At 41.6% G+C, this 23,412-nt stretch overlaps 1 protein-coding gene across 1 annotated transcript; it reads left to right on the top strand.

The window, feature by feature from the left end:
• The first annotated feature begins 2,107 nt into the window (after window positions 1–2,107).
• On the top strand, window positions 2,108–12,313 carry LOC101359098 (histone H3.3). Its single transcript, XM_004375886.2, has 4 exons — window positions 2,108–2,231; window positions 3,726–3,876; window positions 5,152–5,305; window positions 11,667–12,313. Exons 2-4 carry the CDS (start codon window positions 3,749–3,751, stop codon window positions 11,793–11,795), a joined length of 411 nt encoding a protein of 136 aa, XP_004375943.1. The 5' UTR covers window positions 2,108–2,231; window positions 3,726–3,748; the 3' UTR covers window positions 11,796–12,313.
• The last annotated feature ends 11,099 nt before the right edge of the window (window positions 12,314–23,412 follow it).

Raw genomic sequence — 23,412 nt, 5'->3', positions numbered from 1 at the left:
CAGTATTCCCAGCATCTAGGATTGTGCCTGGCACAGCGTTGGCCCTCAATAAATATTCACTTAATTAGAGAACTTCCTGAAGCCACTAGATAGGTAATCAGATACTTATCCAGGTGCTTAAGTACTAGATCCTACAGCGAGAAAGGCCTTGTGGCCTACCTCACATGGATAACATTATTACTCCCATTTTACAGACGGACAGCTGAGTTGGTTCAGATAATCCAAGATGAGAACTATTTCACTGAAAATATTCTTTCTCTTCCTTAAAAACGTTTTTCAAAGCCAAGAAATAGAAGCAACGGAAACATCTAGTATAGAAAGAGAATATTACCCACATTATTTAACATTTCTTGAAGACATGATGAATTTAATTGATGTAGAACAGCCCTCCTGGATAAATTCAACAACAAATATTTTGGTTTCCCAAAAACAAAGCAAAACAAAACAAAAGAAGTCTTCTTGGCTCCATTATAGGATTCTCGGGGGGCAGCTCAGCCTAGGCTTTTTTGCATATGTGTTTTTCGGACAGGCTTGTAGATTGCATGTTTTCTGCACAGCAACCATGGACACTTAACACTCATTAAATAATAATGAAATAGGAGGCCTGGATTTTTTGTTTCTCCTGGGTCTGTTCCTCACTTAAGTGACCTTGGACAAATCTATTCCCTCCCTCATATCTGATTTCCCTGTATCTGTTTCAGGATAATGTTTACGACTGAAATGCTTTGTGAGATCTTCAGATTACAAATAGTAGTTAGCGCGCCTCATCTATGAAGTTTATTTCCTTCACTATCTTATGCGGTGTCCGCATGGCCCTTCTACTGCAAATCTCCACACACAGTTGTGGAGCGTTGTCAATGCCATCCGGGTGGGGATGGTTCAGATATTCTAAGGCCAAACAACTGGCAACTACTGTGCACGACATGAACCAGGAAGAGCGTTTCCTATGCCACAGAAACTGAAACACGGGTAAATGTAATAAGCCTCAAACCACGTTTTCCTCATTTCTGCCGTTTTCTGCCTCATCTAAACTATGCAGAAGCTGACAACATTTGAGTACCCTTGTATTTGGCAATCCTTTTCCAATGCCTTTCCAAAGCAATCCAACCGAACCCTACCTACTGAGACGGTTAAAAGACCCACAGTGGCTGGCAGAAGCTGCCGGGTCTGGTCATCAGGCCCGGGTGCAGTTAACTGTGTATTCCATACATTGTTTCAGAGGCTTACAAAATACAGCCATCTTGCATGAGGCACCTAAGCCCCGGAAGAAGGTGAGCCCCGTGCCCTCGGCCCTGGAGACCTCCACCTGCGCGAGGTCCGCGGTGGCCAAGACACACCGCAAACCGGCGCACCGCCTCGGCCGGGCCACGGTCTAAGTGGATAAAGTTGTCTGCCGGCCGCGAGCCCGACCCGCAGGCCGGGGCCGGGCAAACGCACCCAAGACCCGGTTGCAGTTCACCCGGAGTGAAAGCGGGAAGAGGGCCGTTTGTCTGCCCTGACAGCTGCTTGAGTAGTCCCATCCGAAAGTGGGCGAAGGACCACGAAGCTTCTATTTCCAGGCTTCCTGTTGGGTAGTGTTTTCGATGGGGCGCGGCGACCCAGCCGGCCGCTACCTCCTCCCCGCCCCCACGCCGCCCGGGGCCCTCGCGGGCGCGCGCCGGGGCTCGCGCGCGCCCTTCTCTCCCCGCGCGGCCCGAGACGCCCGCAGGCCGGGCGTTCACTCACCGCGTCTCCTCCCGCCCTCCCTTCCCCCTCTCACTTCCTCCTTGGCGCCCCAAACCCGGGCTTCGAGGGTTCAACGACGTGTGCGAACGGAGCGGGGAGGGAGTGCGGGGCTGGGGAGCGGAGGTTCAAGTAGGGGCGGGCGGCCGTCTCGGCGGAGAGCCGGCGGCCCCTGAGCATGTCTTTTGTGTTTGTACACACACGGCGCGAGGCGGCCGGGAGGAGGGAGCGGGCGGCGCGCGGGGGAGGGGCGAGCACGCGCGAGCGAACGGGCGCGCGGGGGGAGGGGCGGGGGCGGGACGTGAGCGGGGGAGGGGGCGGGGCCGAGCCTTCCCTCCATTGTGTGTGATTGGCTGGCGCGCGGCGCGGGGGCGGGGCGGCGTCTGTTGGGGGATAGCCTCGGTGTCAGCCATCTTTCAATTGTGTTCGCAGCCGCTGCCGCGCCGCCGTCGCTCTCTAACGCCAGCGCCGCCTCTAGCTCGCCGAGCTCCAGCCGAAGGAGAAGGGGGGTAAGTTTCCCCGTCTGCCCACTTTCCCGGAACCGAGCCCCGCTTGTCGTCAGCCTCAAGCCGAGCCGTGGTTGCGCGAGGAGGGTACGCATAGCCCCTCCGGCTTAGCCCACAAACTTTTTGGCCCAGAAATGGAGGTGAAGAGCGAGTTTTCCTCTCTCCTCAGGCGGCGGCAGGTCCCCCGTCTCTCGCCGCCTCAGCCCAACAGCAGCAACCGCCGCGGCGCCGAGCCTGCTCTTCCTCATCCCCGCGCCCCTAGCTCCCCTTTCTTCGGTGAAATCCTGCCCGCCGCCCCTTCCCCGGACACCAAACCTTTACCACGACCCGGGCGGGCCTCTTAACTACCGCCCCCGGGTCCCGGCCCCCAGTTTTCGGGCGGGAAAGGGGTAGAAATCGCCGCGGCTTCCCACCGTGGAGTAACTCGCTTTTTGCTGCTTCCCCACAGTTGTTGCTAAGCTTCACCATCTTGTCTCTCTTCTCTGGTCACCGATCATATTTTCTCCCCCGTTTCTCTTTCCCATTTCAGACGAGGAGGAAAATTTTTAAAAGAGGGAATTTTTTTTCCTTTTTTGGAGAAGCGGAAACTTGATGCATTTGAAATGCAAAAAACTTTTGCATTTTGGAGGGCGGCACGTGGCAGGGGATCGGGGTATTTTCGAACGATTTGGTGTTTTGTCTCTTTGGAAGGGAATCGGATACGTTTTGCGATTGTTTCCATTTTGTTCTGGTCGGGGAGCCGAGTTTGTGCCTGCGCGAGACGCTGGGAGCAAGGCGGGCAGGCTGGGGGACCCTGTGCCGAGGGGCCCCGAGGAGGCAAAACCAAAAGTTTATGTATGTGGTGCTTGGGGTAGACCAGTCGGCCGAGCTCGTGCGTTAATTAAAGCCTGGGTGCGGGGCACTTTTTTTTCCTCCAGTGCGAAGCTTGTTAGGACTGGACGGAAGATAGTGTTTTGTAGAATGCTCGCTGGTGGTGGCTGCTGTTCCTCTCTTGTTTTTCGAGCCGCTTTTTTGTCGAGATAACTGTAAAGATGCAAAACCATGAATGTTTTCAGATATTTACAGCAATCCATCAACTGCCAGGCGCGGGGGGAGGGGGGGCTCAAGCCCTTTTGCTGTAATTTGAGTCGACCTTTCTGTGGTTTGTGGCTTAGTTCTTTTGACTTGTCGGTGAATCAAATGTTTACAGACATTTCTAATTTCTACTTTAATTAAAGAAATTGGAGCAAAGGCTGCTAGGGGTCTTTTTGTTTTGCCGTTTATTACTCAGAATTGGTATTTTGAGAGATGATTGGTATTAATGCTGACAGTTTTTAAGAAGTGATATTTGCGTGGTAGAAGTAATCTGTACCCTTTCAAATTACATAACGTTACGGACATTTTTTTTTTTTTTTTAATACCATGATTTCCAGATTTGGGGGGGGATACAGGAAAACAATGCTTGGTAGTTGCATGTAGTGATTTTTTTTTTTTTCCTGGGGGGGGTGATGCTGGTAGGTAAGTGAGGAGGTGTATCTACCATGGCTCGTACAAAGCAGACAGCCCGCAAATCAACTGGTGGTAAAGCACCCAGGAAGCAACTGGCTACAAAAGCCGCTCGCAAGAGTGCGCCCTCTACTGGAGGGGTGAAGAAACCTCATCGTTACAGGTATTAAAAAAAGAAGAGGGGGAAAAAATGTGGGATAGAGGTTATCTCCTGTAGCAGTATCCACATAATCTTAACAAAAAGGTGGATAACAAGCAGATTTTTTGCTTTAGGGAGACGGATGTTTACTCCTTTCTTGATTATTTACTAATGTTTGAGGGAGAGGGATGTTGATGTATAAAGTTTAGCCTTACATTTTATTGGGAACGTGTTTAATTTTGAAGCCATAATCTTACCCATAGGCCTGAGACCTAATACATCAATAATAATGTTAATGGAATATTAGCATTTAGCTACCAAGTTGGTAAAACTTTTTAATGGTAAAGTGTTGTTTTTAAAATGCATTTTTTGAGAATATCTGTGCTTTAGGTAAAAAAAAAAATCAATCAAAGTTTTTTTTTTTTTTTTTTTTTTTTGGGTTTTTTTTGAGTAAAGTGGTCCCAGGCTCTCATTTACTTTAACTGGTTTATTTGCTTTTGTATTAGCTTATTTGGTTTTGAACTATCTGAGCAGTGTCGTTAAGGACATCTACCATTAGAGGGCAGAAGTTGTCCATACTTAGGTAGCCTCTGTCTGCAAATGGTTTTATGGTAAACTGAAAATAAAAGCTCATGCAGTGGAAGAAATAAGTCAGAATTAGAGATAAATTTCTTGCTGACAGTCACTCAGTAATAAACTTTTCCATATGGAAGAAACACTGCACAGTTAAGAGTTTTCATATTTAATAATTCATGAGGGATGGACAGTAGTCAAAGTAAAGTAAAGGTATTCTGGGATACCTAATCTAAATACCGCAAGTGTGTATTTTAAATAAAATCTCATTGAATTGTGTTGGTGGGTCTTTAAGAGCTTTTAAAACAATTGAGAGTGCAGACAGGAAGAGGGAGAGTAGAACTAAATTGAGGAGAATGTTCCCTAAACGATCTTGACTTCTTTATTAATGGCCTGACGACTAATACCTTCCAGAGTCATAATTATAACAGAAGCTAGTGATTCATATATACAAGTTAAAAATTGAAGAAAATAAATGGAACTTTGATAGGCTCCCTGACAGGAACCTACTTGAGTTTCGTACTTTTTATTTTGAAGTTATTGTTACTCTTTGTTAGACTTGAATGTTGAGGTCATCAATTGAACGGTGAAATTTGCTACCGATGGTGATGTTTTATTTTTTGAAAAATTATTGTATTTCTTTAAAGCTGGCTGATTATCCTTTTGTGTTATTTTTGTATTTGGTAACAATTTCTTTAATTTTTTTTTTTTTTTTTTTTTTTTAAGGCCTGGTACTGTGGCACTCCGGGAAATCAGACGTTATCAGAAGTCCACTGAACTTCTGATTCGCAAACTTCCCTTCCAACGTCTGGTGCGAGAAATTGCTCAGGACTTCAAAACAGATCTGCGTTTCCAGAGCGCAGCTATTGGTGCTTTGCAGGTAAAATGACAGGTGGGGAAGGCTCTGAGAGTTTGAGTTCCTGACAAGTACCAAGAATAGAGCTAAGTCTTTGTATATGTTTATATTATATAATTCAGTCATCACTGGTTTGTGAGGCAGGTGATAATCTTTATGTCACTGTTGAAGAGATTTTAGAAGGGTTAAGTTGCTCAAGGTCATTGTCTTAGTCATCTAGTGCTGCTATAACAGAACTACCACAAATGGGTGGCTTTAACAGAAATTTATTTTCTCACAGCTTAGGAGGCTAGAAGTTCAAATTCAGAGCACTGGCTCTAGGGGAAGGCTTTCTCTCGCTGGAGAAAAGTCCTTATCTCTTCTGAGCTTCTGCTCCTGGGCAGTCTTAATGTGGTTTGGCATTTCTTTTTCCCCCATGGCTGCTGCTTCTGTTTGTTCAGTCTCTTATATCTTAAGAGAGATTCATGCCAGATACACCCTACACTAATCCTGCCTCGTTAACATAACAGACACCCCGGTTCTAAATGGGATTATAACCACCGGCATAGAGGTTAGGATTTACAGTACATATTTTGGGGGGACATAATTCATAACATTCTACCTTTTAGCCCCCAAACACTCATGTCCTTGCCACATGCAAAACACATTCACCTCCTCACATCATCCCATCATCCCAAAAGCCTTAAATCAGCTTGAAGTCTAAAATCTCATCTTCTGAAGCATCTAAATCAAATAAATATGGGTAAAGCTTTAGGCATATTCCATCCCTGGGCAAAATTCCTCTTCATCTGTGAACCTGTGAAATCTAGAATACGAGTTATCTGTTTCCAAAGTACAATGGTGGGACAGGCACAAGGTAGACATTTCCATTACAAATGGGAGAAATTGGAGGGAAAGAAGGGCTAACAGGCACCAAGCAAGTACAAACAAAACCCAGCCGAACAAATTAGTTCTCAAGACTTGAAGATAATCCTCTATTCTCTTGAGACCATCTGTGCAGTGGCCCTGGCCTCTGGATTCTGGGTGGAGGCCCCTCAACCCTGGGCTTCAGCTCTGCCTCCTAGGCTCCCTTGGATGGCAACTCTGCTCCATCAGCGTTAGGTGGCCCCATTCTCCTAGTCCATCTGAGTGGCAACCCCACCCCCTCATTCCTGGCAGTCCCCATTCTTCTGCCCCTTGGACATGTCAGCCCTATCCTCCAGCAGCCTCACACTCAGGAACTGAGTTGGTGAAGATCCAACTCTTTGAAACTAGGAGGCTGTGGCCCCGCCCTTTGAGATCCAGGTGACCCGCGCCCTGCCCTTTGAAACCAAGAAGGTCCTGCTTCCTGTGCTCCTTCCGACAGTTCTGATCTACTAGCTGCCCAGGGATGGTCCTTTTGTAGGAGGACAACACATGTAGCTCCTTTGGCTTGTTTCCTGCCTGTAGAATTCCAAAAAGGCAGACAGCATTCTTTCCTTTTATTCTTTCTCTGTCCCCCTTTCAGTCTAAGCTTATGGGTTTTCTTCATTGGTAGTTGGTTAGATCTGTCAGTTACAGGCTTAATCTCTAACAAAAAATTTTGTAGCCACGTCCTTGGTGAACATTTTAGGATATATCCTTAGTTAGTACAACGGAATTTTCCAAATCTTTTAAGTTCGGTTTTCATTTTGCACAGTTCATTTTTAAGTCCATCTCTTTCCTCTCGCGTTTTTCTGTAAGCGGCAAGGAGAAGAACCACCCAGCCCCCTTAACGTCTTGCTTAGAAATCTCATCAGCCAGATAGCAAGTTCATCGTTTGCAAGTTCTACCTTCCACCAAACATTTGAACATAATTCAGACAAGTTCTTTGCCACTACATAAACAGCATCGCCCTTCCTCCATTGTCCAGTCACATGTTCATCATTTTCTTTTAAAGCCTCACCGGGAGCACATTTAACATCCACATTTCTAGCAACATTCTGGCTACATATATATTCTCAAAGACGATAGAGACTTTCTCTATAGCTTCCTTCTGCGCCCTCATCAGAATTGCCCTTGACATCTATAATTCTACCAGCAGTCTCTTCAAGACAATCTAGGCTTTTACTATTTGGTACCTTAAGACTGTTCCAGCCTCTACCCATTACCCAAAACCGCTTCCACATTTTAGGTATCTATTAGACCAGCACCCCACTTCCCAGTACGAAATTCTGTCTTAGTTATCTAGTGCTGCTATAACAGAAATACCACAAATGAGTAGCTTTAACAAACATACACATAGAAGATGGTAAAATCATAATTTGAACCCAAATCCATTCTTGACTCCAAAGTCTCATGCACATTCCAATGTGCCATTTTAAAATTTGCACACTAAATGTTGAAAGAACGCTCTGGTTTGGTTTATGGTGTGCTATAGAACATTAAGATAGGGGATTAGAGATCTGTGTTGTAATTACGGTTTTTAGCTACAGTGACCTGTGTACAAGGAATGCTTGAATGAATGTTTTCCTGGACCCGAAGAGGCAAATGGAGAGAGCTTAATACCTTGGATGAGAGGAGGCAGCATTAAAGAATTGTTCATTGAGATAAAAGGACCAGTGAGTAGTGACTGGGATTGGATTGAGGTAGAGAGAATGAGTGCTTGAAGATGATACTGGACATGTGAAGGGTTGGGGATTTGAAGACTTGTAGTTTGCTAAAGAGGATTATGGATTTCCACTTAAATGGGGAGCATATTGAATTTAATCCTAGCTCTAGAGTGTCAGAATTTTGAGAAATACTGCTCTAGAGGTGGTTATGTATTTGAAACGTTTGTGGTTATGCCAAGAATAAAAACTTGAACTGATTATAAGTAACATATGTATTTGGGTGTAATTATAACATCAGTCAAGTAACCTGTTTTATTTCGTGTGTTTGATGTTTTTTAGGTGTCTCAAAATATAAGACCACCACCTCCATCACAAGCATGGGAGAGGAGGGGTGGTTAAAAATGCAGATTGCTAGGCAGTACCACAGACCCGAGTCTGATCTCTTGGGGGAGGGTCCAGAACCTGCATACATTCCATTGGAGGATTTTCAAGGCCGCTGTTGCTGTGCTGGCTTTTGCTTTATACATGAGGAAGATTTGATAGGTGGATTCTGCACTGAAGTGTAATTGGTTCAGCTGTTTCTATGGTTAGACTGAACTTCGTTTGATTGGTGAATTCTAGGAATAAGCATCCATTAAATTTCTCATTGAGTTGAAATTACTGAAATTTTGACTATCGAAATCTCCCATGCTGTTACTTAAAACTTCTTAATTTTCTGTCTTAATAGCTGATTATCTAATTACAATTTGCAAGTCACCTTTTCCCACTATATTTTAAGTACAGAAAAATTAAGATTCCCAAGCATTGACGCAAAGCTGCTAATTTTGTTATTTCTGTGTCAATTCTAGTTACAGTTATCAGGACTGCTTAAAGAACACAGCACTAGGAACACAGCATTTTTGAGCTGTAGATCTCCAAAGATCTTAAGTGTCAGTAACAATAGCCTTGTAAATTCAGATTATTAAACAACCTAGGTTAAGAACTATTGTCTTTCTAAAGTTATTCATTCAACAAACCATTCAGTGCAACAATTTCCATTGTTGCTTTATTGAGGTTTGTACTTTATATTTGGCATTAAGTGTGGTTCTATTGGTTTTGGAAAAAAGTATTTACCTATGCTGCTGTACTTAGATAATCTCTTACCTTGATTGGAAAGGGTAGTCTTTGTTTATAGGCATTTGGTTTGTTTTTCTTTTTTGTATGCATACATTTTCTTAAAGATACTGAAAATGGATAATTTGTTTATGGAACTATGATAACAGAAGAGAGCAGTTGAAATATAATTCCAGATGTCACTGTTTTTTCTTTGCTTTACTCACACACTAAAAGGAAGGGGGGAGGTAGGTAGTTAGGTGAGGGTGGTAAAGCAGAAGCTGGTTTAGGTTTGCCATAAATTATCAAGAATTGACTAACTTAAAATTTAGCCCTTGCGTTTAATGTCTTAAGAGTCTGAGCTTAAGGTATACTTGGATGTTTTGAAATGATGGAAGAGTCAGACATTGGATACATTTTAAATGTTGTGAATTAATATTTTCTCCAGTTGTAAGATATTTTTCCTTCTGTCATTATCTCAATGTTAATTATGTTCATTGGATAATGAATTAATATGGCAGTCTTTAATTTCCATTACAGCCTTAATGTTTAAGTGACTTTGGGACATTGGCAATAGAATTAGAAATATCTGGGTCGTGGTCAAACCCCTTGTGGTTATTAAATTTTCTCCCAGAGCTGACCAGATACAACCCTATAAACAGGCTCCTGAGTTCTGAGAGAGCATTAAGAGCCCCAGCTGCCACATGCCACATCTGAATAGTCCCAGAGGAGCTGATAGATAATACCACTCTAAATGGTCTCAAGAACTTGACCACAAGACTTGTTGGTCTGTCATGTAACAGTTTGTAGTGCTGAATTTCCCAAAAGCATTCTAAGTTTCTATAATCCTAAAACATGCTGGGTTCAACTAAATTAAACTGGTTTCTTGCCTGTGGAACTTCAGTGCTAATATGCTCATGTGTGTCGTGAACTCCCCAGCCACCTAAGAAGAGACGTACAATATGCCAGGTTTTCGGGACTTTTTAACCACTTTGAGAATAACTCAAGAATGAATCACTGAATATTAAGGATTTTTGCTTTTAACACTTAGAATAGTAAGACCTGAGGGACTGCCTGCACTGACAAGACATTAAAAAAAAAAAAAAAAAAGGATTAGATGTAGAAGTCAAGGCACTGGGAATATAAAATGAGGTCTCTTATCATCAGGTGGAGCCCTGGTGGTGCAGTGGTTAAGAGCTACAGCTGCTAACCAAAAGGTCGGCGGTTCCAATCCACTAGCCACTTCTTGGAAACTCTACGGGGCAGTTCTACTCTGTCCTGTAGGGTGGCTATGAGTCGAAATTGACTTGACGGCAGCAGGTTTGGTTTTGGTTTCGGTTTTTAACATCAGGACATGAAAAGATGGCTGAAATACACGGTCAATAAAAGTGCCAAGGAATTAGGAGAAGCTCAAGGTTTCTAGTACCTGGCAAGAGGAGTACTTGCTTCTCCTTTCTCTTTCATGGAATAGTCTTGGGCTAGGCCTTAAGGGGAGGTAAATAAGATTTAGCTCTTCATAACAATGCTGGAGAAAAGTAGGTAGGAATAGTAAAATTTGGATGGAATAAACTTTTATAGAAGAGTAGAGATAAGACAGCTCTGGTGGCACAGTGGTTAAGCATTCGGCTACTAACCAAAAGGTCAGCAGTTCGAATCCACCAGATGTTTGTGTTTTATTTTCTTTTAGAGATGACTAAGGTTGAAGGTATAAATGTGAAGGAAATTTTTTTCCGTAAAATTAAATAACATAAACCATTGGAGTTAATAGCTGCTGTGTTGATGCTTTTAAAAGCGGAGTGTCAATTTTATTGCAAAGTCAAAATTTTTGTTAGAAACAAAACTAGCTATTCCTATCTACGTATCTTGCGTATTAAGTAGCATTATAGGGCTTAAATTGCTTAAGTTCGTTCGTTTGCTTAGTTTTATATAACTTTGTATAAATCTTATTTAAAGATTACAAAATGAGAGTGATTATTTTTTATTGGGATAAAAATTCACTTTCTCTCTAAATGTATCTGCAACAGAGAAGTAACTTTTCCTTATGGAGAGGACCAACTAACTTCTTGTTTAATGCTCCTTCTCCACTAAACCAGTTAAAATGATGACTGGACTAGGAAAACAATGAGTAAGCAGATGTTTTAACTTGGACTAAAGGATTCTTCAACTTTTTTCAGACAGCTATAAGATGTCTGAAACTACTCTTGTGATAAAACTGAGGTCTAAAAGGAAAGGTAGATGAGAGGACCATACGATGGGAACCATTATCAACTATATTGCATTACTTGGCAAGGCAAAAGTTCAGCCAGATCTTAAAGTGTGAGTAGGGTTTAGATTAAGAAGACCGGGGACAGAGTGGAGGGGATATTTGGATTGAGTACATGATTCTGTTTGTAAGGATAAGAGAATGTTAGAGGAGTTTAAATTGGATTTCTTGTTTTCAGTGAAGACACATTTCCATTTACTAGAAAGTTTAAACTCTACTAATAATAAATTAATTTGACCCTTGTGTAACTGATAAAGATTTATAGACTTGCGCTTTTGACTTTATAAGCCAATTTCTCAGCTTTGTCCCACAGGTTTGAAAATGGAAGCATTTGGCAAAATAGTCAACATCTTCTGAAGTGTAGGTTTTTAAGAGGATTCAAAAATATCAGTTTTAATTCATAGCTGTATAGGTAGGTATGTCTTACCTATTGGAAATAACACCATTAATTTTTTTTTTTTTTTCTTCATTCCTGTTGTAGGAGGCAAGTGAGGCCTATCTGGTTGGCCTTTTTGAAGACACCAACCTGTGTGCTATCCATGCCAAACGTGTAACAATTATGCCAAAAGACATCCAGCTAGCACGCCGCATACGTGGAGAACGTGCTTAAGAATCCACTATGATGGGAAACATTTCATTCTTTTAAAAAAAAAAATTCTCTTCTTCCTGTTATTGGTAGTTCTGAACGTTAGATATTTTTTTTCCATGGGGTCAAAAGGTACCTAAGTATATGATTACGAATGGAAAAATAGGGGACAGAAATCAGGTATTGGCAGTTTTTCCATTTTCATTTGTGTGTGAATTTTTAATATAAATGCGGGGACACAAAGCATTAATGCAAGTCAAAACGTTTCAGTGAACAAGTTTCAGCAGTTCAACTTTATAACAATTATAAATAAACCTGTTAAATTTTTCTGGACAATGCCAGCATTTGGATTTTTTTAAAACAAGTAAATTTCTTATTGATGGCAACTAAATGGTGTTTGTAGCATTTTTATCATACGGTAGATTCCATCCATTCACTCTACTTTTCTAACTGAGTTGTCCTACATGCAAGTACATGTTTTTAATGTTGTCTGTCTTCTGTGCTGTTCCTGTAAGTTTGCTATTAAAATACATTAAACTATACCTGTTTTTGGTCTTTATTATCATCCTTACCTTATAGTTAATACACTTGAAATTTTTATATTCAAATAAGTTTGGTGTGGGAAGGAAACTGGAGCTACTGGCTTTCCTTCTAATTTTTTTTTAGCTTTGCAGATAGGAAATCTGTTTGCCAAAACCAGATCTTCATTGTGGATATGCTGTATTCTAAATAAATCCCAAACCTAACTGATCAACAAGATAACCTGGAAATACTGAGTAAAATCTGCAAGTACATTTATAAGCATGTACTACACTATAATGGTAACATAAATGAAAATATACAAGTCTTCAACTCAAAAATTAGTGCATTGGAGATGTGGCTATGTTAAGATGTATAGGGCCTGACAAGCTCCCGAAAAACAGCCGTTAAAAACCCTGTGAAATGCAGTTCTACTCTTGATAACGTGGGGTCACCATAAATCAGAATCAAGTTCATTCACATTGGAATGATTAGTGTGAAATGAGGATAATAAACTTTAAGACCTATAACATCTCCAATGTATTGACATTACGTGTGTTTGCAGCTTTGCTCTGGAAGTGGTATGAAGTAATGGGCTAAGAACAGACTCAGTGGGTACAACATTTGGCTTAGATTCTTAATTGGACTTTAGCTCTTTTTTTAGCAATAATTCCATCTTTTCATCATAGGTGATCTTTGATACGTGCTTCTACTGGTGTTGGGTTAGTAGGCAAAGCAGCTGTTTTAATCATTGCTTGGTATTAATATGAGCTACTAAAAGCTAACAGTAGTTGCTAAGTGTCACCTATTCAGTCAGGTTTCTAGAGTACAAAGAAATGGTAGACCTATTAATGAAAACACCTTAGTAGGGAAAACGGGCATCTGATGAGAAGAATCTGCTGGAGTCTGAAGTGGACCAATTTACAAGCAGCATCCTGTAAGTTCTTGGAATCTTAAATTTTGCTGTATAAATAGTGAACTAAAATTGTATTTCTTACCCCTTGAAGTGATTCCTTACTAGTTTGTTTATTAAGCAAGTTTTGAGTATTGATGGGTTCACACAGTACAGGTACTAATGTAGTTAAAAAAATAGAGTTGGTGCTTGATGGATGTACACAGATGTCTGGCGAATCTATTGAGCTTGTCAACAATATCGTGGTCTGTCAACGTTTGACATGTATAGAGCCATGAGGTAGCTTACTTGTTCCTAGATGATGCAAACGGTTAAGCACTTGGCTACTAACCGAAAGGTTGGTAGTTTGAATCCACCCAGCAGTGCCTCAGAAGAAAGGCCTGGCAATCTACTTGAGAAAAATCAATCTTTGAAAATCCTATGGAACACAGTTCTACTCAAGAGGTTACCATGAGTTGGAATTATTCTACAGCAACTGGTAAGATTACAGAAAAGATTCCTAAAGTCTAAATAAACTTTGTACAGATGAAACTAAAATTTCTATTGTAAAATTTTAAGTAAATAAAGCCTTAAATTTGGGGACTACTATAAACTTTGGAAAATAAGGAATTTGAGGACATATTAAAGCCAGTTTTGGGGTAAATTTCCCCTTGGCCATTAGTTAGGAGCCCTGATGGCGCAGTGGTTAAGCGTTTGGCTGCTAACCAAAAGGTCAAAAGTTCAAATCCACCAGCTGCTCCTTGGAAACCCTAAGGAGCAGTTCTACTCTGTCCCGTAGGATTGCTATGAGTCAGAATCAACGGCAACGGGTTTGGGTTTGGTTTATTACAGTTAGGTGAGTGAATTCTTGAGCAATATCCAAGCTCTTTAGCTGATCTTGACAGCCTAGAATCTGAGGAAACGTTCAAATTTGTAAACATTTTGAGGGCCTGCTAGATGCTGGGTATAGAAAGGCAAGATCCCTCAATTCTGGAGGAATTTCATTCTGAACAACCCTATGAAGTATGAGTACCATTATATACCATTTTCCAGGTGAAGAAACACCCAACATCACACAGTAAATTGAGAAGATGGAATGTCCCTCCAGATAGATTAAATTCAGGGTCTTGTCTTTAATTACCATGCTCTGAGTGGATCAGCAAGCCATACAGACGTAAGAGAAGAGTAGTCCAGGCAGAGGGAACAACATATGCAGAGGCCCTATTAAGGAAGCAAGCCTGGTGTGTTCCAGGAACAAGAGGGAGGCCAACAAGGCGGAGCAGAGCAGAGAAACAGGGAAATCAGAGATGTGGTGGGAGTGGATCATGTAGGGCTTTTAGGTCCCAGTAAGGACATAGAGTGAGATGGGAAGCCTTTAGAGAGTTTTGAACAGAAGGATAAAATGATCTGACTGATGTTTTAACAAAGTCACTTCAGCTGCTGGGTGGAGAATAGACCTAGGTGAAGAAGAGCAGAGCAGGAAACCAGCTAGGAAGCTATTGCACAGTAACCTAAATGTGACGTGATACAGCGGCTTGGACTTGGCTAGTGGCAGTGGAGGTGGTGAAAAGTGGCATTCTGCATTGTTTGAAAAGGTAGGGTGGCTAGGATTTGCTGATGGATACGGCTATGAGAAGAGGGGTTCATGGTGCCAAAGTTTTTGGCCTGAGCAAAAGCAAGAATGGAGTTACTATTGCTTGGGATAGGGAAGACTGTGAGGGGAGCATGTTTGCGGGGAAATACAAGGAGCTCAGTTTTGGACATGTTAAGATTGAGATGCCTGTCAGAGTTCCTAGCAGAGATTTCAAGTAGACTGTTGGATATGAGCCTGGAGTTTAGGGGAGAGGTTTGGACTGGAGGTATAAATTTAGAAGTCATCTGGAAATACATGGTCTTAAAACCATGAACTGGATGAGATCACCAAGAGAATAGAGGTAAACAGAACTTAAAGAACCCCAAGGACTGAGGTTCTCCAACATTTAGAGTTTAGGGAGTGGTGTCCTGAAAGCCAAAAGAAAAAAAATGCTTCAAGGAAGAAAGAGAGCGATCCACTGGGTCAAATACTACTACTGATAAATCAAATAGAATGAGAGCTGAGAACTGATCATTGGATTTGGCAATATGAGGTGTTTGGTGATCTTGATAAGAACAATTTTGGTGAAATAGAGGGAACAAAATGTTTAACATAAATATAATCATCTGGAAACAACCGTATAAATCCAGAGCGTAAGATATTCTACCAAACAACTGGCCTAGACTTAACAAAAATGTCAACTTCAAAAAACAAAAAGGCAGAGGGAACTATTCTAGATTAAAGGTGATTTAAGAGACATGACAATTAAGTGCATAATAATCTTTGATTGGATTCCGGATTTAAAAAAAGGAAATTATTGAGACTTAAGGAAACTTTAATATCGACTATATATTAAATAATATTATTGTATCAATTTCAAATTTCTTGGGTGTAATAATGTTCGTGTGGTTGTAAAGGAGAGTGTCCCTTTCCTCAGGAGATGCGTGCTCACGGGGTGAAGAGTCATAATGGTTGCTGTAAGTATTGAGACAGAAATACGCTAAAACATTCACAGTAGGTAAAGCCGTAGGATGAGTGCTCATTGTGCCATTCTTTCAACTTTTTTTATAGGTTTAAATTTTCAAAACAAACAGTTGTGGAAAATGCTTTTAAAAGGAGAATTTGAGGAAAGGAATTGGGATAGAAGTTTGGATAATTCTTTCCTGGAGTTTTGCTTAAAATGGAGAGAAATGGGGCAGTGACTGAAGAGGAAAGTGGGAATTCAAGAGATTTTCTTTCTATAATACGGGGGAAATAGAATGCTTTCTGTTGTATGTTTTATATGTTTATGTTGTAGGGGGTTGTGAGAATTATATCAATTAAAAATATAAAGTGCTTATAAGTGTTCCTGGCACATAGTAAATGCTCAATCAGTATTCACTTCTATTTTTATTATAAGATTGTTATCAACAATGGTATTGTTTATCTTGAAAACCTAAGAGTCTCAACTGCAAAATTATTTTTTGGGGGGAGTGGAAGCCTTCTCTCTCTTTTTTTTTAATTGTGGTAAAAATATACATAGCAAAACATCTGCCAATTCGACAATTTTTACATGCATTATTCAGTGACGTTGATTACATTCTTCGTGTTGTACAACCACCATCACTATCATTTTCCCAATTATAGCACCACCATCCGATAGGCATTAACATCAACTCCGTGGCCCTATGCAATAACTCCTCCTTTGCCCCTCCCTCCCACCCCTGATTACCACTAATAAGCTTTGGTTTCTATCTACTTGCCTATTTCATGTAAGTGAGATCATACAGTATTTGCGCTTTTGTGACTAACTTATTTTACTCAGCATAAGGTTTTCAAGTTTCATCCATGTTGCATGTATCAGGACTTCATTTCTCTTCATGGCTGACTAATATTCCATTGTATGTATGTACCTCATTTTGTTCATCCGTTAATGGACATTTAGGTTGTCTCCCATCTTTTTGCTATTGTGAATAGTGCTGCAATGAACATCGGTGTATATACCTAGGATTGAGATTGCTAGGTCATATGTTTAACACATCAAAAAAATAAACTTAAGAAATGTGTGAGAATTATTTGAAGAAAATAGGAAATCTTAATTGAAGGCCATAGAAAAGATCTGAGCAAATGAAGAAAGATGGAAAGACTCAATACTGTAAAGATTTCTGTTTTTTTCTACATTAATCTAGACATTGAAATAATCTCGATAAAAATTTCAGCAGGATTTTTAATGGAACTTGGCAATTTAATTCAAAAGTGTGTCTTGAAGAAAAATATGCAAGAGCCAAGAAATATTAAAAAAAGGAGAAAAGAATTGCTTTAAATAGACATCAAAGTACATTATAAAACTGCAATAATTAAAACTAATATTTGCTTAAGTTTAAATAAATGGTCAAGAAACAAAACCAAGAATATTTGTGAATCAAAGATATGATAAATACGGTGTTAAAAATAATTGGATATGATAAAAAGGAGATGCAGCTGGCTTCACCCTTCACCCTTCCGCATTCTTCCTGCTTTAAATGTGGATGTGATAGCTGAAGGTGCAGCAGCCATCTTGTGACCAGAGGCAACAAGCGTCAAGATAAACCAAAAACAAACAAACCTATTGCTGTCGAGTCGATTCCAACTCATAGAGACCCTATAGGACAGAGTAGAACTGCCCCATAGGGTTTCCAAGGAGCAGCCGGTGGATTTGAACTGCCAACATTTTGGTTAGCAGCTGTAGCTCTTAACCACTACACCACCTGGGTAGATAAAGGGAACATTAAAGATGGTGGAGTCAAAAAACAGAAAAAGCCTGTGGCATCGTGGATCAGCTAAAGGGACACCAGTAGCTGCCTAGTTCTTGTTGTTAGGTGGCGTCGAGTCAGTTCTGACTCATAGTGAGCCTATGTACAACAGAACAAAACACTGACCGGTCCTGCGTCATCCTCTCAATTGTTATGCTTGAGCCCATCGTGGCAGCCAATGTGTCAATCCATCTCGTTGAAGGTCTTCCTCTTTTTCGCTTATCCTCTACCAAGCATGATGTCTTTCTCCAGGGACTGATCTCTCCTGATAACATGTCCAAAGTATGTGAGACACAGTCTCGTCATCTGTGCTTCTAAAGAGCATCCTGGTTGTACTTCTTCCAAGACAGATTTGTTCGTTCTTTTGGCAGTCCATAGCATATTCAGTATTCTTCACCAACACAATTCAAAGGCATCAATTCTTCTTTAGTCTTCCTTATTCATTGTCCAGCTCTCGCATGCACATGAGGCGAATGAAAACACCATGGCTTAGGTCAGGTGCACCTTAGTCTTCAAGGTGGTATCTTTGCTTTTCAACACTTTAAAGAGGTCTTTTACGGCAGATTTGCCCAACGCAATGCATCTTTTGATTTCCTGACAGTTGCTTCCATAGGCGTTGATTGTGGATCCAAGTAAAATAAAATCCTTGACAACTTCAGTCTTTTCTCTGTCTATCATGATGTTGCTCATTGGTCTAGTTGTGAGGATTTTTGTTTTATGTTGAGGTGTAATCCATACTGAAGGCTGTGGTCTTTGATCTTCATCAGTAAGTACTTCAAGTCCTCTTCACTTTCAGCAAGCAAGGTTGTGTCATCTGCATAACGCAGGCTGTTAATGAATCTTCCTCCAACCTGATGCCACGTTCTTCTTCATATAGTCCAGCTCTTCGGATTATTTTCTCAGCATACAGATTGAATAGGTTATGGTGAAATGATACAACCCTGACACACACCTTTCCTCACTTTAAACCACGCAGTATCCCCTTGTTCTGTTTGAATGACTGCCTCTTGATCTCCGTACGGGTTCCACATGAGCACAATTAAGTGTTCTGGAATTCCCACTCTTCGCAATGTTATTCATAATTTGTTATGATCCACACAGTCGAATGCCTTTGCACAGTCAATAAAACATAGGTAAACACCTTTCTGGTATTCTCTGCTTTCAGCCAGGATCCATCTGACATCAGCAATGATATCCCTGGTTCCATGTCCTCTTCTGAATCCGGCTTGAATTTTTGGCAAGTCCCTGTTGATAGACAGCTGCAGCCACTTTTGAATGATCTTAAGCAAAATTTTACTTGGGTGTGATATTAATGATATTGTTTGATAATTTCTGCATTCAGTTGGATCACCTTTCTTGGGAATAGGCATAAATATGAATCTCTTCCAGTCAGTTGGCCAGGTAGCTGTCTTCCAAATTTCTTGGCATAGATGAGTGAGCACTTCCAGCTCTGCATTTGTTTGTTGAAACATCTCAGTTGGTATTCCATCAATTCCCAGAGCCTTGTTTTTCGCCAATGCCTTCAGTGCAGCTTGGATTCCCTGTAGAATCCTTCAATATTGCAACTCAAGGCTTGAATTTTTTCTTCAGTTCTATCAGCTTGAGAAATGCCATGCGTGTTCTTCCTTTTAGTTTTCTATCTCCAGCTCTTTGCATATATCATTATAATACTTTGTTTTCTCAAGCAGCCCTTTGAAATCTTCTGTTCAGCTCTTTAACTTCATCATTTCTTCCTTTTGCTTTAGCTACTTGACATTCAGAGCAAGTTTCAGAGTCTCTTTTGACATCCGTTTTGGTCTTTTCTTTCTTTCTTGTCTTTAATGGCCTCTTGCTTACTTCATGTATGATGTCTTTGATATCATTCCACAACTCGTCTGGTCTTCAGTCATTAGTGTTCAACGCGTTAAATCTGTTCTTGAGATGATCTCAAAATTCAGGTGGGATATACTCGAGGTCCTACTTTGGGTCTCGTGGACTTGTTTTAATTTTCTTCAGATTCAACTTGAACTTGCATATGAGCAATTGATGGTCTGTTCCACAGTCAGCCCTGGCCTTGTTCTGACTGATGATACTGAGCTTTTCCATCGTCTTTTTCCACAGATGTAGTCGATTTGATTCCTGTGTATTCCATATGGTGAAGTCCATGTGTATAGTCACCGTTTATGTTGGTGAAAAAAGGTATTTGCAATGAAGAAGTTGTTGGTCTTGCAAAATTCTATCATGAGATCTCCGGCATCGTTTCTATCATTTCATTGTTTCACCAAGGCCATATTTTCCAACTACCGATCCTTCTTGTTTGTTTCCAGTTTTCGATGTCAAATCACCAGTAATTATCAATGCATCCTCATTGCATGTCGGATCAATTTCAGACTGCAGAAATTGATAAAAATCTTCAATTTCTTCATCTTTGGCCTTAGTGGTTGGTGTGTAAATTTGTATAGTAGTCATATTAACTGGTCTTCCTTGGAGGTGCATGGATATTATCTTATCACTGACAGCGTTGTACTTCAGGATAGATCTTGAAATTTTCTTTCTGACCATGAATGCAACGCCATTCCTCTTCAAGTTGTCATTCCTGGCATAGTAGACCATGATTGTCTGATTCAAAATGGCCGGTACCAGTCCATTTCAGTTCACTAATGCCTAGGATATTGATGTTTATGCATTCCATTTCATTTTTGAAGATTTCCAATTTTCCTATACTCATACTTCATACATTCCACGTCTGATTATTAATGGATGTCTGCAGCTGTTTCTTCTCATTTTGAGTCATGCCACATCAGCAAATGAAGGTCCCAAAAGTTTGACTCCATCCACATCATTAAGGTCGACTCTACTTTGAGGAGGCAGTCTTCCCCAGTTGTATTTTGAGTACCTTCCAACCTGAGGGGCTCATCTTCTGGCACTATATCAAACAATGTTCTGCTGCTATTCATAACGGTTTCACTGGCTAATTCTTTTTGGAAGTAGATCACTGGGTCCTTCTTCCTAGTCTGTCTTAGTCATAGCTTCCAGCATCACAGCAACACGCAAGCCCCCACAGTATGACAAACTGACAGATGCGTCAGGGTGCCTAGTTCTAGACTTCTTGTTATGTCAAAAAAATAAACCCATGAGTTTAAGCCACCATTAGCTGGATCCTCTTGAACTTGCGGGTGAACATATTCCTAACTGATGGTGGTGAAGAGTGAACAAGTGTATTTATAGAGTAATGAAGCAGAGGGTCGAGCCTGACTATGCAGTTTCTAGCTTGGCTAAACCCAGTTGGTAAATAAATATGGTGCAGGAGGGAGGAGTCAGTGGGCATAGATAAGAGTCTTGGTTTGGGTGACTCTGAAATCTCATGTCAAGCATAATGCAGTTCTGTGAAATATGTGTGAATCTTTTCAGTGGTACTGGTCAAAACACCCTGGGAGTTTCCCTTGTGAAAAACTCAGCAAAGCCAATTCATCTTCTTTGGAATATACTCACTGATGATGAATTTTCATTGCATTCATGTGAATTCAATTTTTGGAAATATCTAAGGCTAAATAAGGTGAGTTACGAGATTGTGATACATAAAATACTTTGGTGAATTATTTACAAATTAAAGTACCCTGAAAAAAAAATTGGATAAGAGTGAACTATTAAAAAAAAAAAAAAAAAGTAATTGTGCTATTCATTGGGTGGGGAGAGTTATATTCCTACTTCACACCCTAGAAATTTCAGATGGATTAAAAAGCTAAACATCAAAAACAAAATTAATAAAGAACGGAAAGGAAACATATGAGAATGGTTTAAAACTGTTCCTCAAATCTCCTCTTCTATAAATCTAGATAGATATACAAGGAAGGAGAAGCATATATATTGCGGCAGTTTGTAAAACTGAAAAATATGAACAGTCTAAATGTCCATCAGTAGAGGGGTGGCTAAAAATTTTTTTATGGAATAATATTAAGAAATATCATATAGAAGTTAAAAAGAATGAAGTAGAGACCTATACGTGCTGATCTGGAAAGATTTTCAAGCTATATTGTTAAATGAAGAAAGTATGGTATGGAATAAGTGTAGAATTTTTCTTTCTATTAGTTCGACAACATTAACAATGGTCCAAATAATTTGTAAGTACACGTGTGTATATGTACCTATTATGTATACACAATATTGTACGCACACACATAGGAAAAGGTCTGGAAAGATACACACCAAACCTGTAACAGTGGTAGCCTAAGGGGGCAGCATCTGTGGAATCATCGATGTTCTGGAAGAGAAGTTACCCACAGGCATGGCCCTAAGAGTTCTGTTACTGAACTTTTTTATAACAACAGTGAGGATTTATTGAGTTGCTGGCTATATGCCAAGCCAAGTGCCGTGCTAAATACTGTGATTGATCTCATTTAATTCTTACAAAGACCTTGTGAGGGAGGCTTTCTTATCTCCATTTTAGAGATGGGAGAACCAAGGCTCAGTAGTCCTACCTTCCCATCCTGACAGATCGGTCTGTGTGTTTGTGTTTTGGCTCTGTGGGAACGGCTCTGTTTGGACCCTTCTGAGTTGCATCCTTTTGTAGTAACAATGTCTGGTTTGAGGCAATTTCAGTCGTTGAGCAGGGAACCAGCTTGGCCCATGCCATAACCATGGGCAGACCCGTAAATTCCATGAGCCTCCGTTTCCCAGTCTATAAAACAATGACCATAGTGGAACATGAGGTGATTTCATGTGGTTTATGAGTGAACATTTTTAAGATTTATATATTGTATATGAATTGGTAAAATAAAAATTGCACGTCAAGCCTGCGATTTCTCTAAGTTTAAAAACTGAGTCAATTTTATATTTTATATTTTAATAATAATAGTACAGGAAAAGTGACGAAAGTGGTCGGAGATGTATGGGGATTATATGATAGGACACACGCAAACTGTTTAGCATTGAGCGTGCTCAATCCACGGTAGAATTTATTTGGTCATCACCACCACACTATACCTGAAATAAGCCGTTCTGATTCCAAGTGAAAGGGAGGAAAGTGGAGTGGAGCTCGGTGGCTTCACTGCCAGCCGAGCCGAGGCGACCACGCTGCCTCCAGAAGGGTCAGCAGATGGCCGCGCATCAGGTCCTTCCTGCAGGTCTCGGGCCGGAAGCAGCGCCAGCCAGGGATGGACCGCCGAGGAGCGCTGCCCCAGTCTCGGAAAAGAGAGTGGGAAAAGGCTACTCCTTCCAAGCCCTCCTCGGGAGCAACGTGAGGGATGCTTACTGTAAGGTCCTGGAGAACTGAGGGTTCAGGGTCCTCCCGGCCCCTCGCCCTCCACAGCCCAGGGACCCCAGGTCGGGGAGGCTGGTCCACCATGTCTCCCTCCACACTGTTGCCGCTCTAGCGCGGGCTTTTTTTTCAATCTGAGTTTCTGAAAGAGCCTCCTGACTTGGACCCTCTCCCTCGAGTGCTCCCCACTCTCAGGTGCCAGAGATGTTTCTAAAACGCTAAATCAATCCTCCCAGCCACCACCTGCCTAACGCCTAGAGCCCCGGTACACCAGCGCCTTCCTCGGCCGTTGCTACGTGACACGGCCCCACCCAGACCACGCCCCTCGGGGCCCCGCCCCGCCCCTCTCAGGCCACGCCCCCGCCGGCAGGCCTCCGGGGGTTCCCGTGGGCAAGCACGCTTTCGTCAGACTTCCCGGCCTAGGCTGTGCTCTTCGCGCCAGCACCCCCGCGGGGGAGGCCCCCAAGACCCTGGCCCTGACCCCTCGTCATCCCCGCCCCGGCACACGTGGCTTCGATGAAGCCTGGCGCTGAGGCCTCAGCTTCGCCTGGGGCAGGGCCAGGCTCGCGGTCCCGCAGCTCCCCTCCGGCCCCCAAGGTTTGGGGCGCCTTCCCCGCAGGGGAGCGGCCGCTGCCCGCACCACTCCGCGT

The sequence above is a fragment of the Trichechus manatus genome, unplaced genomic scaffold, assembly GCF_000243295.1.
Source record: "Trichechus manatus latirostris isolate Lorelei unplaced genomic scaffold, TriManLat1.0 scaffold00039, whole genome shotgun sequence".
Lineage (NCBI taxonomy): Eukaryota > Metazoa > Chordata > Mammalia > Sirenia > Trichechidae > Trichechus > Trichechus manatus.
Note: the sequence above shows the minus strand (reverse complement) of the source record. Positions and strands in the feature narration are given on the sequence as shown.